General features: G+C 34.3%; 3 protein-coding genes across 4 annotated transcripts; 1 reads left to right on the top strand and 2 right to left on the bottom strand.

The window, feature by feature from the left end:
- On the bottom strand, window positions 775-1,571 carry LOC18605107 (protein SHOOT GRAVITROPISM 5). Its single transcript, XM_007037923.2, has one exon. The coding sequence runs from the start codon at window positions 1,529-1,531 to the stop codon at window positions 1,019-1,021; it is 513 nt and encodes a 170-aa protein (XP_007037985.2). The 5' UTR covers window positions 1,532-1,571; the 3' UTR covers window positions 775-1,018.
- Window positions 6,525-9,050, top strand: LOC18605106 (deoxycytidylate deaminase). The gene is made up of 9 exons (XM_018118296.1): window positions 6,525-6,871; window positions 6,971-7,046; window positions 7,192-7,231; window positions 7,352-7,410; window positions 7,487-7,524; window positions 7,778-7,841; window positions 8,093-8,146; window positions 8,292-8,390; window positions 8,652-9,050. Exons 1-9 carry the CDS (start codon window positions 6,684-6,686, stop codon window positions 8,706-8,708), a joined length of 675 nt encoding a protein of 224 aa, XP_017973785.1. The 5' UTR covers window positions 6,525-6,683; the 3' UTR covers window positions 8,709-9,050.
- Window positions 9,146-14,757, bottom strand: LOC18605105 (ubiquitin-like modifier-activating enzyme 5). Of its 2 annotated transcripts, XM_007037921.2 has the most exons (14): window positions 14,553-14,757; window positions 13,952-14,020; window positions 13,722-13,835; window positions 13,450-13,578; window positions 13,154-13,222; window positions 12,452-12,604; window positions 12,272-12,308; window positions 11,656-11,738; window positions 11,453-11,527; window positions 10,993-11,067; window positions 10,679-10,765; window positions 10,483-10,601; window positions 10,129-10,175; window positions 9,146-9,537 (listed from the first exon to the last, which is right to left on the bottom strand). In XM_007037921.2, the coding sequence occupies exons 1-14, from the start codon at window positions 14,640-14,642 to the stop codon at window positions 9,398-9,400; spliced, it is 1,287 nt and encodes a 428-aa protein (XP_007037983.2). In that variant the 5' UTR covers window positions 14,643-14,757; the 3' UTR covers window positions 9,146-9,397. The 2 variants fall into 2 exon arrangements, with proteins under 2 accessions (XP_007037983.2, XP_017973784.1); XM_018118295.1 differs by lacking the exon at window positions 14,553-14,757 and having other exon boundaries at window positions 13,938-14,022.

Here is an 18,456-nt window from a genome sequence, read left to right as displayed (position 1 = left end):
TACATTTTTCTTCACAACTGATCACTAAATTGTATCCCTTCAGAAGCCAGATGTTTGATCTGTATATTTTATGTTGTGGGTTAGGATTTTTCATCCATACACCTTACTCTTGATAGTGGGAATAGCATCAGTGAGACACATGATGATTCAATCTTACAAATATTAGCAGATAAGACATCCCTGCCAATCTGCTTCTCTAGTACTTTTGCATTCTCAAAAGCTAAAATGCATATCCATTTATCTGATATTTGTGTGAAGTTGTGCTAGAAAAGCGTGTTAGCAATTAGGACAATAATGTATCACCAACCGAAAGAATTAGGACAATAATGCACCAAGTTAATTGATTCTAGCTGTGTGCATCATGACAGTAAAGTAAAAGATAAATTCATCTGGAAACTTTCATGATCTCATAAGAATGCCAGGAAAACTATTAGGAGGCTCTCATTTACAAATGATCTATCTAAAATTCAATTTGTGCTTCATGATCTCTAAGTACACTCATAACTCCTGTCAGGTTGTCACCAAAACAATAAATCAAATTTCCTGCTGTAGACAGGCACAGGCCATTGTTATTATCCTCTTTGTTCTCCTGGTAAAATTTGAACTTGGAACATATCTAAGTTTGCCGTTTGATAGTATAGTTTATCCGTAATTGTTCATTCATGAAAACCAAGCTGATCAGGACATTAACAACACAAACTCAAACAGAAAACTGAATTTGGGACTCAAATTTCTTGGCAACATGTAGTCATCATATATATATATATATATATATATATATTCTCATTTCAGTTTATCATTTGGTTAATTATTCATCATAAACACCAATTGCAATGAATTAAAAATAGACATTGCATAGTTTTCGTGCTGCTTTTATTGTGTTCTTTTGGGTTATTTCCTTCTTCTATGCTGAAGGAAGTTGCATAAATCCAATGCCCAAATTTTCAAACCCCAATAACAAACTCGGTTATGGAACAAAAACTCAGCTATATCTTAAACAAGGGTTTATATGAAAGCATCAAGGCCTGAACCTTTGCCTGCAAGACTGGCAAGTAATCTCCATGCACGTAGAATCTATCTTCCTTGTTGCTCTCTCCTTCATTCTCTCAGCTTTTTCCACTTCCTCCATAGCTCTTTGCCACATATGCCTAGCCCTCGCAAATTCAGATTGTGCCAACTCCCTTTCCCTCTTTGTAAGGTCCCTCAGTCTCTCTGCATAAGCCTTTTCGATAGCTGCCAATCGAATTTGCTCCGCCGCCTGCCATTTCAAGGACTCAACGCAGCTTGTGTCAGCCTTAACATCACCGAAGTCACAAATGGGTCCTGCAATAACACAATTCGATGGTTGCTGGATTGGCCGGAGGCTGATCGATAGTTGCAAGTCGAGTGATGGCCCTTCGTATTGATCACTCGTCGTCGTCGATCGATATCTTAGTGAAGAATCAGACGCCCGAGATGACATCTGGGATGATGACGCTATGGAGAGAGAAGTGGGGAGCAGCTGCAGTTCTTTTTGATCTTCCTCTTCCATATAGAAAAGAGGTTTAAGCAAAGAAGAGACCGAGGGAGGGAGAGATAGTGGGGTGACAGAAACTGCTCCTTTATATAAACAACTCAGCACATGCCCTAATTACCTTACTACCCATATTTCCCATGCAAAATGACTTAACCAACTTCAATGCTTGGAATGACCAATCCACCCTCGTTGTCCTCCTCATATTACTCCCTGCTTCCATTAAGAAAAATCTTAATAGGTGTCCAATAATTTTAAATCCGAAATTACTTTTGAATTAACGTTTCATTGCATCCAATGGCATTGCATCTATTCATACTCAATTTCGATTTAAACTCCCAGTCCTATCAGCATTACGCTTTGGGGTAAATATAATGGAGAGTAAAGGATATTGTGATCAAATCACTGTTAAAGGAACAGCGAGAGTTCCGTTATAGAAGAGCCAAAGCATGGGAAATAACGGATCACGTTATTGGGCTATGAGTATCCTTTTTGAGCTTTCCTTTTTTTTTAATCTTTTTAGTATTATCTTAATATTTTACTGCTACCAATTTTCAATATTTTAATGAAAGCTTTTTCTTCCCTTTTGAGAGATGAGGACGGAGGGGGGGTGGAAGGGTAATAATTAGAGTCGCACGTGCGTTTGGGGGGTGAGTAGGGGGGGGGGGGGGGTGCGGATTAGGGGACCTTTTATTTCCAAATAAAATTTATTTTCCAATCTTTTTACTTTCTGAGTAAATAAGTAAGTATGATATTTGGAGATGGATTATTGCTTTGATGGTAGGCCTGGGGATGTCGGCCCTCAGTACAAAAAGGTCTCAACTTTCAAACTCAGCAGGGCAGGGGGCCACGCCCCCCGGGGCAGATCGGCACGTGGGATGGACACACTGGTGAGCCTGACCATGATTGTGAATACTGACTCTACCACTTGGACCGTTCATCCGGTGGGCCCTATTCCCCTAGACCTTTCTCCACTCTACATCAGGTGGGCTGGAACAACCTCATCTGCATCTCTGATTGGAGTTGGGTACCCTTTGCTGTTTAGGCTGTGTTTGGGCATACTTGGCTTCATTTCCTTCACAACAATCAAAAAATGTCATCGTTTTTTGTAGCATACATCAAAATCCTCATCATGATCATAAATAGGAGAAATTCGTTTGTCAAAGCACCAAATCTGTTGGTTCAGATCGCTTGCTGTTCCAGCTTTCCAATTCCCACCATTAGGATTTAAGAGTTTTAAGTTATGATAAAAACAAATCCTAAACAATTTTCAAATAATGCATCTCTTTTTTGTGTTTTTTTACTCAAAAAGAATGTTGAGTTTGTACTTGAAGTGAAGATAATTTAAAGATCAACCCATGTGCAAGCTTTTTATTTAATCGTCTATTATTATGATTTTGTGAACAAGTTGCATGCATTCATGTTATAACTTTCAGCAAAAAAGTAAATATAAATATATATAATATAATATTCTTTCTTGTATTTGAGAGATGGAACATTCAAGATATAAGTGCAATTTATTATTGAACAAAAGCAACAGCAAACCATTGTAAAGTTGACAATTTGAATTTAATACTATTACTTCTTTAGAATTTATCATTTCGTTAATAAACAAATTTAAAAATTAATTTTTTTAAAATATATGCTCATAGTTTAAAAAAATTTAATAAAATTTTATTTATATAGATTATAAAAATGATTTTGTAATAAAATGATTATATATAAATATTATATACTAAACACGCATCAAATATAAATTATTATTTTTTTAACATTGTCACTTTAGAGCAACTCACCTTTCGACAAAGAGTTGTTTTAAGAAGGTTATTATAAACCATCTAGTCCTATTGTCGTACAAAATATAGCTTAAACAAAGGAGACAAGGATGTACGTAAATGATTCCAATGTAAACCTAGCGTTTACATGAGATCATTTTTTTTAAATCAAAACATTTAAAAAATTTTAAGGGTAAATTCGATCACTTAACTTTTGCTAATTTTTCAATTAATTTTTGTACTAATTCCTAATCTCTCAATTGTTATATTTAAATACCAAATTTTCTATAAATTATTAGTACAACTTATCAAGCTTTCATCAAAAATAGACAAAAATTGCTTAAATGGAAAATTACCTTGTTGACATTACAATAAAATTACAAGCATTGTAATAATACAAATAGTTTTTTTTTTTGTTTTATTGGATTTGAAATGCAAATGGAATAATGGCGAGGTGAAAATTTAAGATAATGATTGGTATTTTTATAAGAATGTGATTGTTGGGTATATGATAACTAAAAAAATAATTTTATAACGTTTAATATATGGGAAAGTAATTAGTGTAGGGAACGTAATTATTGAGAAGATTATATTGTAATGTTTGATTTAACAAGCATTTTATAGGGAGCATAATGTAAATTTAGAATATTACCTTTATGTATGAAAGTTGAATAAACTTTTATCTTTTTTTATTTAAATTTTAACTTTTCAACTTTATTATTTAAAATAATAAATAATAACATGACAAAAATAATATAATATTTTAATATTAATTATTAAAATATGTAAAATTATTAAATATTTATTTTTATCCTAAATTTGTAAATATTAAAAATAATAATACCTAGAATTATTATATGAATAAAAAAATATTATTCAAAATTTTTTTATTTTTTTATTCTTTGAACTTCTTTAACTAATGATTTCTTTTTTTTTTTTAAATAAATAACAATTGATCATTCACTTTGATTTTTTTTTTTTTTTGTTGTGTGATTGGATTTCTTTGGTGGATTCTGCTTCTACCCCCGCTTTAATTGCTGCAATTTTTGGTACCCTAGTCTCGTCTCTGCAGCACCTGATGTTGGAGAATGAAAAAGAAAAAAAAATATTAACTGAAAAAAGTAACCCCTGATGCTGGTGACAGGGAGAGGAAGAGTTGACCGAGGAAGAAAAAGAAGAAGAGTTGATCAAAATGTGCAGGTGAGTGGGGGAAGGAGGAAGAAGAATAAGATAACATAGGAAGAGAAGTGTCAAGGATAAGTAGGGAAATTTTTTTTTTTTTTACTTTCTCTTTGTCGGGTGAAAATTACTTTCACTTCATGAACTAAGGGGGTGTTTGTTACACTGTAAATAGGGAAGATTTCTTACATTTTAATTGGCTATGAAATGTTTACGGTGTTTGATTTGTAAAAAAGACGTGAAAAAATATATATTTTTTTTTATGGAGAGAAAGTTATTTTTCTTTTATAATATTTTTGTCAAATTATCCTCACCATAATCTAATCCTCTCTCTTCTTTTTTCAAAAACGATCTTCCACGCGTGGCCATTAGCTTTTTTTTTTCCACCAAACTTGAGATTATACAAAATAGTAGTTTTACTAGCAACATCAAGACCCACCATTAAAATAAGCATCTCCTTCTTGGCAAAAAGTCAGTCAGCTTTGTAAATATCAACCACATCTCTATTCTTCTCTTTCAAGCTCAAAGCAGTTTGTAGTGTACTTGGAAAAGGGATACGATCTTTTTACTTGACAGCGTCATAGTTTACTGAGTTATTTTTGCTTTGTCAAAAGCAAAACAAAGTAAAATGAATAGAAAGAAAAATCCCCGCAACAATCTATTTCATTACCTTTCGTCTTTTATTTGGTATTTTCGTTTCTTATATTTTTATTCATCATTTAAAAAATAATTTTATATACTTTTTACTTTAATCAATTTTTATAAAAAAAATAAATTTAAAAATTTATTACATACTTTAAAAAAAATTTCTTAAAAACTTCCTCGCTTAATCACGTATAAGTTCAAAGAACGACATGTCAAGTCTTCAAACAAGAGGGTTTTCAATGATTATAGTAGGCTTCAATTAGTAATGATATGATAGTGACTCCTAATAGTAGGCTTCAATAAACCCTTTTGAAATAAATATTAATATTTTAATATATATTATTTTAATTATAATATTACAAAATATATTTAAAAAAAAAAAAGCAAAAAGAGATTTCATTAAAAATCAGGAGAAAAGACTCCCCCTTACAAGAGCCATGGCGGACAGCCATAGCTAAGCATCAAGAATGTTGGTAAGAATGCCCGTATCCCGTAAAGGTATACTCTCCCAATACTCCTGTACAAAAGAAGGTCCCTCTCATCACAATACAAAAAATCTTTGTTGAGCTTACAAAAAGAAACAGCAAAAAACCTGACCTTCCAATCACCATTCGGAACAGAAAAAAAACAGAAACATGAGACAGACCCAAGAAGAAACAGAAAGACAATAAGATGCAACGCTAATACGGTTAGCAAAAACCTTCCTCTCCTCTTTCCAGAGATACCATGAGCTGAGTCAAAACCCAAATCCTCCATCGTCAAGTTCCCACCCACATATCCTTCTGGAAACTGAAACCTCAGAATTGCCTTCAGGCTCAACTTGCTCGGTATTATTATGATATTTAAAATATTATTTTGTAATTTAATTTTAATTTTTTTAAATATTTAAAAAATGAAATATTAATAAAAATCATTTAATTTAAATGAAGAAGTTGGATCATGTGTAACGGCATTATATTTTTAATTTAAAAGACATATTTGATAAATAAAAAAAAATCATGTTTATATACTCAAGACACATTTTATTTATTTTTGATGTAAAATTTATAATATTTTACCCAATTAATTATACAACGAGTGACTTTTTACTCATAAAAGATAAAGACCTTTACATTGATTTAAGTTTATTTCGAACTTTACATTTATAATGAGAATATCATATCAATGAAAATTTAGATCAATTCTAATATTACTTGTTATAAATTTATATTTTTAATTTAAAAAATATATTTAATAAATAAAAAAATTATATTTATATATCAAAATTCGTCTAATTTATTATTGATATAAGATGATATTAGATCCGTAACACTAAAACCGAGCTTAGTTAGGTGGACGTCTTCTTTTTAATTGTTCAATGAAAAAGAAAAAGAGAAATCATTAAAATGAGAAAATTTTGAAACTCGGACGCGCTGAGAAGAGCCCGTGTGCTTCACTCTCCCCGCTTTCTCAACTTTCCCGCTCCTTTTCTGGGCGGCTCAGCTTAAGAAAAAATATTTTCTCGCGGAAGAAAATATTTCTCGCCATTTTTTCTCCAGCAGTAAACCACCTCACCCTCCGTCGCTGGACCCATGAATAGTCGAGAGGTCGCTCTGGTCTCTACGGCCACTTTCGTTGGTGCTTTAGCCTCCGCTTTTGCTTATCATTTATTCTTATCCAGTCCTAAAAAACAATCCTCTCGAGCCGATTCGTCAAGAAACGGCGTCGTTTCCAAGAATCGCCCCTGTCAGGATCCTTTCGATACCTCCAAACGCAAAGGGTCAGTAAAATATGTTGCTCTTTTGTTTTTGGAATTATATTTCGTATTTTTAGTAATGCATTTACAATCTTGAGTTAATTCGCTTTGGTTTGGGTGCAGATATTTGTCATGGGATGATTATTTTATGGCAATTGCATTTTTATCCGCTGAGAGGTCCAAAGACCCAAACAGGCAGGTCATGATTTTAGTTTAGAGGTTATAATTTACTTATTAGATTATGACAATTATACTTTCCAAAGTGCTTAATTTTGGCAACTGATATGTGTAACTAATTGGAGATGGGTTGAAATTCAGACCTCTGACTTTTATACTGATTTTAGGTTGGTGCATGCTTGGTGAGCGAAAATGGTATAATACTTGGTAAGATTGATAGCAGCTAAATTTCTATCGGAAAAAGAACTTTTTTGCTTAAAGTTTCAATCTTAAGTCACCAAAACCAAGCATTCATTACTTATGGATGGTAACCTTTTTCTTGGATAGGCATTGGGTATAATGGATTTCCAAGAGGTTGTTCAGATGACAAGCTTCCTTGGGCAAAGGTTTGTACGTGTTAATATAAGCTTCCAACATTGTTAAGGAAAATCTTGCTAATAAATATCTGCATTTATGTCTCAGATGTCAAAATCTGGGAATCCATTGGAGACAAAGTATCCGTGAGTACTGTATTTTCCTCAACTCTAACTCTTGATTTGTGGCTGATGACTTAATAGTATTCCTTATGTTTCTGCGTAAATGTATGTTTCCTTCTTTGGTTTAGTTTGTATATACTTGACTTGTTATTAATGGTCTTCAGACTAGTGCATTAATCAAATTTTGTGCTCTGCACCTTCAGCATGATTTAGTTGCTTATACATATGCCTGACTTTAGCAAATTGATTGACTCACCTCGCAGATCATCTCTTGTAGGTATGTTTGTCATGCTGAAGTCAATGCTATCCTGAATACGAATCATGCATCTGCAGTTGGACAGGTCAGTTACACTCAAATTTCCCTGTAGCCGTCTGCCAGGCAAACATAGTGAACTGGGAATGCTTCATATTTTTTCATATGAACTTAACATATATGATTCAACCTTCAATGAACCCCAAGCTAAACAAGGATCAAAACTCTGTCTTCTGTAGTATGATTTGTATTTTCTGCTCATTTCCTGTTACCATTGTCGGTTATCCTTTAATAGTAATGGCACTGAGAGGATCTTTCATCTCATTGTAATCTTTACAGAGGCTGTATGTAACCATGTTTCCTTGCAATGAATGTGCAAAGATAATCATTCAGGTTTGGTGCCATGTTCCCTCTAATACTTCTTGAAAAAAAAAAGGTCAATTCTATTTCTATGCTTGCTAAGCATGTCACATACCAAATAATCTGTCATCCACATAGTGGTGACTCTTAATGTGGATTTGGCTTTTCCTTCTTGCAGTCAGGCGTCTCGGAAGTCATATATTTTGTAGAGAAGAGACTGAATACGGACACTACATATGTTGCTTCGCACAAGCTGTTATCAATGGCTGGTGTTAAAGTAAGCCTTGGTCCACAGTTATACAGTACATGGTTTTTCTGCATAAAAATGTGCCAATGTGTTCTACGTCCGGTTTGTCATAAGGAGGTGCCTGTCATCTTTCCTCATGGATATGTAGGTTTTATGATGTAGTGAGTCTAATAATGGGAATATGCTTGTTCGCCAAGTTCATATTAGTGTTATTTCCATCCATGAATAGGATCTAGAGTTCTTTATTTGCATTTGCCTCTAGTTTCTCACATGAATCTCTATTCTCTGCAGGTTAGGAAACATCAACCACAGATGGACCAAATTTTGCTGAAGTTCAAAGAGCCCTAGACTTGGATTCTTGTACCATTTTTCATTTTGTCAGACGGAAAATTACTAGCTCTCTTATAACTTGCGGACTGGACTTTAAGATATTCAGTGTTGTGCAAGTATCAGTTTGAGGCTCCCGACTCAAAGAGTCTGCATTGTGTGCTTTGATTTGTTTTTTTTTTGTCTGTCATTTAACGGTTGTGCTGATCAACCTGATTAGTTCAAGTCATGTCCTATATTCTAGAATTTAAGCTTTCGGAATTGGACCTTGGATGCATGATTTGCGAAAGCTGGGGAGTTCTATTGTGAATTATTACTTTGCTTTCTAAACTATCTAAAGACGTTCTACAAAATTGGCGTAAATCACGATACACAAGCCATTGGGCCAATGGTTGAGTAACACCTTAGCACATAACATAGGATGCCGATTACCTGAGAGTTGAGACTGGAACAATTGATCCACTGAAGCACAGAATGCTTTGGGGCAAGCCTCGCATTAATTCAAATATAAATTATATTGTATGAAAATGAAAATTTCTTAGTTAACCCTACGAAGTATACATATTTCTGAATGGCTGGATCATTTGCTTGAATATTGGACCCCAAGAACTGCTTTATTTCCCTTCCCCCCCCCCAAAAAAAAAGGGCATTGGTTATGATGGACTCTTAAAATGTTCCTAATTTGCAAAAACAAAAGCTGTATTGGGACATTAATCAGCATTCAGGGCTTCAAGTTGCCTCCGTAGATCTTCAAGGTCAACAATACCAGTATCCAAGGCTTCAGATGCAGGGGGCTTTTGAAATTCATCTGCACTTGGGAGCTCATGAATGAGACCTTCTGGAAGAGCATCTGAAAGCATAGAGAGGAAAATAGATTAGGCAAATGAAATATTGAGATCAAACAGGAGTGGTTCACAAATGGGACAGTTAAAAACTTTCACATAACAGTGACTCTGCATCAATGATCAAATGAAAGCATACCAGAATGGAAAAAGGAACAGATCATGAAATCAATTTATGGGGCACCAGAGTGCTGTGGTTGCAGTTTTGTATAAAATGGCCCCGCAACAATGCTGTCTAAAAGGTCGAAGAAAAACAGTATGCAATGAGGTTCTGGTAGAGATGTAATCCTTATAAATCGGTTGAGAACTGCAAGCGTGCACTATTCGCTGCACTCAAATGAGCAACTAAGACAGCTACAGTTTTTAATTCCGTATGCAAACTTTATCCTTTGAACAGCCCAAATTCCAATGTTCTGTTGGTGAATTAAATGGGAAGTAACAGGAATAACATAGTAATTCTCTCAAATTTTTGTTTAGAAGACCTCTATTCATATATTAACCAGAACTTTATGAGAAAATAATGCAATCAGATATGAAAGGAAAATCAGTAATTCACAACTAGAGGAATTGTCAATCAAGAGTATAAAACAAAAGGACACCTGAACTTGTGCCACCTGTGCTCTCCAGCCCACTATCATCGACAACGCTGCAAAAACAAAACAAAAGATGCATAAACTGGCTAATTTCCCAAAGTAAAACTATATAATGATATGATTCAGGATAACAACATATGCCAACACCGATGACATGTTTTAACATTGGAGAAAGTGGTTCCTTTTGACCTAAATGTCAGTCAATCATTATATAATTTGCAAATTTTATTGAATGTCAATATAAATATAACTACACCAACCAAAAAAAAATGGGAAAAAAAGAGTGTACTGCTTTTCAGAGTTTGAGTCCAAGACTATGATAACATGCACCAGTCCCTCTCCCAGAGTTGCAGTTTGTACCTTATGTTCCATTCATTATCAGCATGAAGTGGCAAATCTGCTGCTGCGGTTGATGCTTCAGCCTCCATCTTGGCTTTAGCCTCAGCATCCCTAGCTGGCTTTGCAAGAATGTATTCTTTCTGCAAAGCAACAATCCATTCTAGCATTAGAAGAAAAACCAAATGACCTGAATGACAGACAAAAAAATATCTCTTACCTGCCGCTCCAGACAGGCAGCATTTGAACATTGGGGATTTGGCTTCATTGCCATAGTTGGGAAGTAATCTTTAAGAGAACTGTATCCCTACGATCAAGCAAGAAAGCCAAACTCTATCAAAAACCAAGTATAAACACATGAAGCCATTAATTTCACAAGAAGTCTGCGTAAGTACACATCACAAGCAACCTTCTAATAGAATTAGTTAGGTCTATCTTCCCTCGGGCTATTATAGAGGAACACAAAGCAAGGATTACACTACAGACACCCATACAGAGATGGAAAGAGGGAGGAAGAGTTGATGTAGGACTTACCAAGTAGGGAGAAACGTGTCCAAATTTCAATAAGAACTTAAGCGTATTTTGGACAAGAAGCCCAGCAACAACTCCCTGAAAAGTTAGTTCATATACTCCATGTTAGGAAAAGCAGGAAAAAAAATATTTTAATGTACCAAACAGTGTATTGAGAACTTAATGGTTCTTGGTAATACACAAGCTAAAATACAATTTAATGATTTAAGTACCAAATAGTACATGCTGAAAGGACACACCATCACATGTGCAGTCACATATTCATGCATACACATAAAGAATTATACATGCACATGCACACAGGTATTCATGCAAGCATGGATGCATCCGTGTATGTATGCATGTGTGTGTGTGTGTGTGTGTTATGTAAGATGGATGCATTCATGTCTGTATGTTTGTATGTGGATGCATGCATCCTAGAGACGAGAAAAAGCTAAAGGAACTAGAAAGAACAAAAGCTTACCATGGTAGTTGGCAAAGATGCGGCACAAACCCCTTCACGTTTGAGTGTTCGTTCATCCACTCCAGATGCCACAACCTACAAAAGAATAAAATGCAATATTCCTATTTCACATTCTTGATTATATAACTTAACTGTACACAAACATGCACTAGAGATTTTACATCTATATTAAGCTAATATCATAGATTAATGGATGAATATACCAAAGGAGGTGCACATGCAAAACAAGCAGTTTCTCCAGGAATCAGCAACTGTATATGACCTGAAACTGCATCCTCAGATACACCTGTCCCAAATTTTCCTCTTTTTAGTAATCAGAAGCAACGGAGGGGCAAACCAAGCACAGTTTTATAACTTTACTTGGTATCTTCTCAGCATATTTTTGGCTGAAGTGCAACATAGCTATAATTATGCAGTGGCATGCAAACCACTAAAAGTTAAATGGACACATGAAGAGGTATCCCACCATAGTCATCATACATTAGCTTAAGTGCCAGTGATAAGTCAAAGCCTACTAATAATTTTAATGCCATTATAAGACTATCGAATCAATGTAGTACTCAACACTCCATATGATTCCTTAAACATCTCGTAGTTTAATCAATTACAGTGGAAGTGCATGAGATCAAGCTTCTTGAGGCTTTGGATCAAGGTAACAAGGCTATTAATTTCACAGGATTATCAGGCATCTCAAAAGGAATATTGTGCATCTTATTGAAACATAAAAATAATAGAAGGCACTTCTTACAATATTGTACTTCTACCAATGTGTTCAATTAACTCGGTTACTAGTGAAGTAATGAAAACTAAGTTGCTTACCAGACTCCATCCATGTTTGATTCAACTCATTGCATGCCTGTACATACACAAAAAAATCAGATACAGAATCCAATATTGAAAATGGTAAACAGTTCATATACAAGAAGGTCATCAAACTCGGCATCTATCAACTTAGGCCTCTAGGAAAAATATGCGTGTCAGATGTAAAAGTCAAGTTACCTGGTTGACCACCATCCTTGCTTCGTAATTGTCTACACAGCTTAAAACAAGATCCACTCCGCTACCTTCTTTACTTGGGCAAAATGTTTTATTTCTTAAGCTTGACATGAATGTTTCAAAGCCTTGTACAGTTGTGATGTTCAGTGTATAGCTCTGAAAAAATGAATTAATAAATGTGATAAGTTCTAAAAATGCTCAGTGATGATCTAATTTGATTGTTTACAATTATAAAATTGTTTGCAATTATAAAAATATCATAATGTTTTCATCATTTAAAAAAATTCTGGAATGGATATCAGATTAGACACCAAATAGTACTATAAAGAAAAGATAAAGCCTGTAAGATGATATGAGGATTATGAAGTTATGTCTTTCATTTCACTATAAATACAAAAGGATTATGAAGGTTATGACATCTCTTCCCTCTAAACCAATTTAGCATGTATAAGAATCAAGAACGCAACAAAGCAGGTCAGCCCCTTTAAAAAGTAGTCAACAAACTCTAGACAAGGACCAACTTCACATATGTAATGAAGATACAGGAAAATAAAATTTATGTGAAACACTCCAACTTCACACCACCTCAACTTTGTTTTTTTTTTCTTTTTCTGTAAGACTTGAAACATATGATCTACTCGAAAACCCACTCACGCCTTAACCTTTTGAGAAAAATCAAAGGGTGCGTTCATGAAAAATGCTTACCTCAAGCACAACATCAGGATTTATGTCTAACAGGGTCTGAACAGCAGCATCAGTCTTTGTCATACCAACCTTGATCGAAAAAGAAAATTTGAAAGTCAAGTTATTCAAATTAAGGCAGAAATCCAAGCTTCTGCTTTATATCAATGCAAAAACTGCAGTTGCGGAGAAAAATATAGTGACACTTCAATAACATTGTTTACTTTAAAGAAATACTTGACTTACTGTTTGACGAAAACATGTCATTTTCCAGCTAGTAGTCAACACGAAATAATATAGAAAAGCGTATGAATACTCACCTGCTCTGGGCGAAAGAATAGCCTATTCATGTTAGCTAACTCCACTTTATCATAATCATATAACAAAAGGCGACCTATGCCACACCTTGTTAGCATCTCAGCTGCAACACTGCCAACACCACCAATACCCTGCAAGTTCAAGAAGATTACCAATGAGGACTGAATCAGGATAATAAGAATTATCAATCTACAGCAAAGTTATGGAACTAATAGCATGTGCTCGGCAAGGCTTTGCTGAAAAGAGATCTAGAAAGCAGGAGACAAATACAGACAACAATGGCAACTGAGAACTCCCGGATCCTTTCATAGTTCTCCACGATACCCATTCGTTGAAGTGCCATAAGCCTACTGTAAGGATTGCTGTCAACCACCTCAGCACTCATATCCTGCCATGAGATTATTTAAACATGCATTAGTATTACAATCACAAACATAACCAGAAGAATGCAGATAAGAAACTGGAAAAATAAAAGGCAAGAAAAAAGTACATGAGAACAAAAACCTTGACTTTTGATCGTCGAACAGGTACAGATTTAGCTAGATGAGTAAGATGGTCAACACGCGATTGCAACTGAAAAACATATGAAACAAGTTATAACCAAAGTACAAGGCCTCATATATGTTAAAAACGAATTTCTCTATCCTCATAACTAAAACATTTGCTATTGTCCTTTATTCCAAAATTTTAATCTTTTCCGGTATGTTAAAATAAGTTACATTTCACAGAAACATTAATTTGAACTATACGCTAACAGAATCTAGTCATTGGCTAAAGGAACATAGATACACTACCAATTTTCACTGGAAGATAATACTATTAAAATAAAAGAAAAAAGGCATTCAAATGCAAAAATTAGCAAATTAACTCGACAACTTTCTCTTCACGACCCAATTAATACATAAAAATAGCAAACTAGGCAACTGATAGATCAACAAAGATCAACCCGGAATCCAAATGAATCTTATTTTTCATAATTCAACAAGTACAAAACACAATAAAGCTACAAACTTTCTAGATCCCCCAATTGTCTAAAAAGCATCGTATAAACCCGTCTATATAGTATTAAACATGAATGCAAGTATTCTCAGATTGAAAAGAGTACCTTGTCAATTGAAGCATGAAGAGTAGGATCAGATAATGATTGTCTTAAAGACTGGAGATCGTCAAGCATCTCTTTCAATTCCACCTCCATTGTTGCTCTTACTGTCCCTCTCTAAAGACCCAAAACTTAGTTTTCCTGTCTGAATCTACGAAAACGTGCAAAACCACTGTGGCAGTGCTTCTGCTCCCCTTTTTTGCAAGCGTTATGGGGTCTTTGTTTCGGTTGTAAGAATCTGCTTTCTATATTTCCTTTGGGCTTTAACAGAGTCCAAATTATAGATATATTGGGCTTAGAGAAGAGACCAAATCAAAACTTTGGGCTTCAAATATTTGTGTTGTCTGGGAATTGGCCCAACATTAGGGTTTCTGGGTTTAACAATCTCAAGCTCCAAAATGACCCAACAAAAAGTAGCCCATAATGAGCCTGGGATTTACTCTGTTGCCATTTTCATTTTTTATTTTTTACTTTTAAAATATTATTTTAAATGATAAATATTAAACTAAGATTTTTATTTTAAAAAAAAATTTGAAAAAGGTATAAATAATTGAAAGTAAAAAGCAAGTTATAAAGGTTTTATCCAAATTTAACTATGGGAAAAAAAACATATATAATTTTCTACTAATATATATGTCCAAAAAATTCATGAATAATAGTATGGTGAGCCTCTCTTTTCTTTTGAAAAAAGATCAAGATTTTTTAAAGTTATTTTCTTTTTTCTTATTATTTGATTATTAAAGATATTTTCCACTGACTTTTTCAACTTGTTGTGGAGTCTTAACTCTTCAATAGATGGAATAGCCATTGGACCAAAAGGGGAAAAGTTATGCGGGTTCTTTGGCGGACAAGAATTCTTTTGTTTTATATGATGAATATATATGGAAAGAAATAGAATTATAATCCTTTGCCATATCAATTATGGGTTTTGTTAGAGGTGCTAATTCTAGCTGTGCAGGTTACCTATCTCATTTGGAAACAACACTATAAGCGGAAGTGGGGGCAAAAGGCCTGTCATTATATATTCCAAGATATAGTCTGCCCACAAAGACTTTTTGTGTACTTTTTGTAGTTAAATTTGCATTTAATTTAACTTATTTTGATAAAAATGAAAAAGAATATATGAATGCTCCAATCAAAAATGTCTAGAGCTTTGATCCCTCCAATCACTTTAAGACTGGGGGATTTGCTTACCCTAACTTCCAATCATAGCAATAGGGGTAAAGATTTTAGTTTGGTTTGGTCTAAATTATTGGTGGCAACCATTACTCCAAATGCAAAGCCCTCTGGTCAAAAAAGTGTAAGATTGGGGAAAGTTGGATTTAGTTGCCAGTGTGAAACTAAAACTCAAAAATGGCAACAAAAAAAAAAGAATAAAAGAAGGCCCAAAGAATGGCCCATGTGGAGCCCCATGGATATCTACCACACCAACTTGATCAAACCATGTGGGCGAGGAATGGATATGCATCCCCCTTTTATCCCTTTCACCACATTCAACCTTATCTAAATTTACATTCCTTTTTTTTTTTGCAAATCTAAATCAAAAATTCTTTTTTTTATTAATTTTTATTTTCTCTTAATGGAGCCCACGAATGGTGGGGAAATTCAAATCATATCATTATCCATCACAACTTGCTCTCTCCATGAAAGCATAGATAATTTCACAAAAAGAATAAAAGAGTTTGATACGCCACCCAACTCCAGTACCAGCGGTTGATTAAGGTTCACAGGATTTTGTCAAACCCTACATGACCATGTTAGTGGCTGTCAGCCTCTTTTATTTTATTAATGACAATGCAGAAAAAAAACACACTACTTTTTTAGATTTAGAAATTCATATTTTTTGATTTGATCTTTCGACGATGATATTTATTAATACGATGTTGCAAATAATTCAAAAAGTATTTCAGTTTCTTATTATATGCCGTGTCCTATATATCATGCATAATTACTATGGACAAAATAAGATGACAGCCAACCAAAACATTAAGGATGATCTATACGAAATCAGAAGGTGTGGGTCAGGTTCACGTTTTGGTTTAATTAACAAATATTACTTGCTTTGACTTAGTGTTACAAGTCGCTCTATGTCATGATAATATATATTTTCCATGCAGATGCTAAGGACAAGGATAGTCCTTTCTTTTTCTACAGTGCTTGGCAGATTTAATAAGATGAAGGAGAAGAAGAAGTAGAGGAGTTACAGAGGGAAGGGTGATGATGCCGCTAATAATGATGAATTTGAAAGCTTTGGGGGGGTTGCGTGTATGGGGCCTTTTGAAAACGCTTTAGAATTGTGGAAGCCAAATCCATATTAAAAAATTGTATCGTGATGAGGGCCCTTTTGCTTTTTCAGTAATGGTTACATTGAGCAGTGATAAATCATTTTTTGTATGAAAAGCACCATTCGCCGATATGGGTGCTGCAAAATTAGTTCGAATGTGCATTTCGATGACATCTAAAGCTTGAAACCATCTGTTGTTAGTCCACCTGATAGAAATGTCTCGGGATATATGCTTGGAAAAACTTGTCCACAATCTGCCAAATTAAAAGATCATATTGGTTCGAAAGGACCTATCGAGAAAATGAAACAAGAATCGGATAAGCACGGTGATCAGAACGATATTCCTTTCTTGGCCATGCCAACCAATCGATTTCCAAGTACTCAAGTTCAAATTATGGGAAAGGCACCAAACAAGTTTTAACTTGATCAGTTCTTGTTAATTTGATAAAACCTTCTTTTCAAATATTATTATTGTTATAGAGTGAATTAAGGAGGGTTCATCGAGGAGAAAAGATCCCACATCTTTATATAGTTAACGATTTCGTTTATTAAGAGATTTAAGAGTGTACTAGTTGATCAGTGCAACACAGAGTAGCCGCCTCGTAGGGAAACGATCCAACTTATAAGGTTTTACAAAATGACAATGAAGTCCTTAAATTCGATAGCCCTAGCTGTAGTTAGTCCGTCTGCAAAGGAGTTGACTTTTGAAAACACGTGCTTGAAAGCAATCCCTATACGTATGTGCTTAAGATTTCAATATGATTTGGGATTTGTTTCATTCCTTAAGGAACCATATAGCAATTTGTGGCCTAAATTTATATTGCATTACTCAAATCGTTTTCGATAATGATAGAATGGGACAAGGCTCAGGGGAGATAAGATAATGAAGAAATGCAGACCTTCTTTGATTGCTGTAATTAAGCTCGACAATGTTAGAATCTTCCACACTTGTAGATTTATAGTAAAAAATTGCATTGAAACGTATAAGTAAAAGATGATTTTTCCTCTATGAGATTTTTTTTTAAGAAAAAAAAAGGATAAAATTGCGAACATAAACTCTAAAACGAACAATATTTATATCACACCAATTCTTTGTATTAATAAACTTAATAATTAGGATTAGCTTCTTCACCTTTCAAGTGCATATTTTTTAAACTTGCAAGGCGATGCATGCATCTAGATGGTATTGACAAATAACACCTCAATTCTTTAAATTGAAACCAGGGAAAAAAGTAATTAGTTCTTAAGTTAGTGATCATGTCACCAACTTCATTGCTTGTAAAGTTTTTCTTCTTTTTAATTTGTTAATTGTTGGCCAAGTTTCACCAAAAAAATATTGTTTGCATGATGCAAACTGTTTTCATGCAAGCCATGTGTGTTTGTAGAGTAGTATAGGACGACATCATCACTCATCTGATTCAAACAACTCAGACATTCAAGGCCATATTAATTTGGCAAAAGAATTTTCATTCATCAATGTTTAGTTTTGGCATGCAAGCTAGCTTTTGCCTCGGCACGGCACAGCATGGGGGTGGGGCGGCAGTAAGTGCACCCCTTCCCCTGGTATCAATATAAAGCCCAATAATAGCAATCAAAGTACCCCTTCATGCATTTCTACTTCTGGTA

The sequence above is a fragment of the Theobroma cacao genome, chromosome 3, assembly GCF_000208745.1.
Source record: "Theobroma cacao cultivar B97-61/B2 chromosome 3, Criollo_cocoa_genome_V2, whole genome shotgun sequence".
Lineage (NCBI taxonomy): Eukaryota > Viridiplantae > Streptophyta > Magnoliopsida > Malvales > Malvaceae > Theobroma > Theobroma cacao.
This window is presented reverse-complemented; position numbering and strand designations above follow the sequence as displayed.

Bases quoted from the DNA above. Each gene is read 5' to 3' on its own strand.
- LOC18605107 (XM_007037923.2), bottom strand. From the start codon at position 1,531: ATGGAAGAGGAAGATCAAAAAGAACTGCAGCTGCTCCCCACTTCTCTC.
- LOC18605106 (XM_018118296.1), top strand. From the start codon at position 6,684: ATGAATAGTCGAGAGGTCGCTCTGGTCTCTACGGCCACTTTCGTTGGT. The intron at 7,842-8,092 runs GTCAGTTACACT...TAATCTTTACAG, and splicing joins ATGCATCTGCAGTTGGACAG to AGGCTGTATGTAACCATGTT. The intron at 8,391-8,651 runs GTAAGCCTTGGT...TATTCTCTGCAG, and splicing joins TATCAATGGCTGGTGTTAAA to GTTAGGAAACATCAACCACA.
- LOC18605105 (XM_007037921.2), bottom strand. From the start codon at position 14,642: ATGGAGGTGGAATTGAAAGAGATGCTTGACGATCTCCAGTCTTTAAGA. The intron at 13,223-13,449 runs GTGAGTATTCAT...TTTTCGATCAAG, and splicing joins TATTCTTTCGCCCAGAGCAG to GTTGGTATGACAAAGACTGA. The intron at 12,309-12,451 runs GTAACTTGACTT...GTGTATGTACAG, and splicing joins CAAGGATGGTGGTCAACCAG to GCATGCAATGAGTTGAATCA.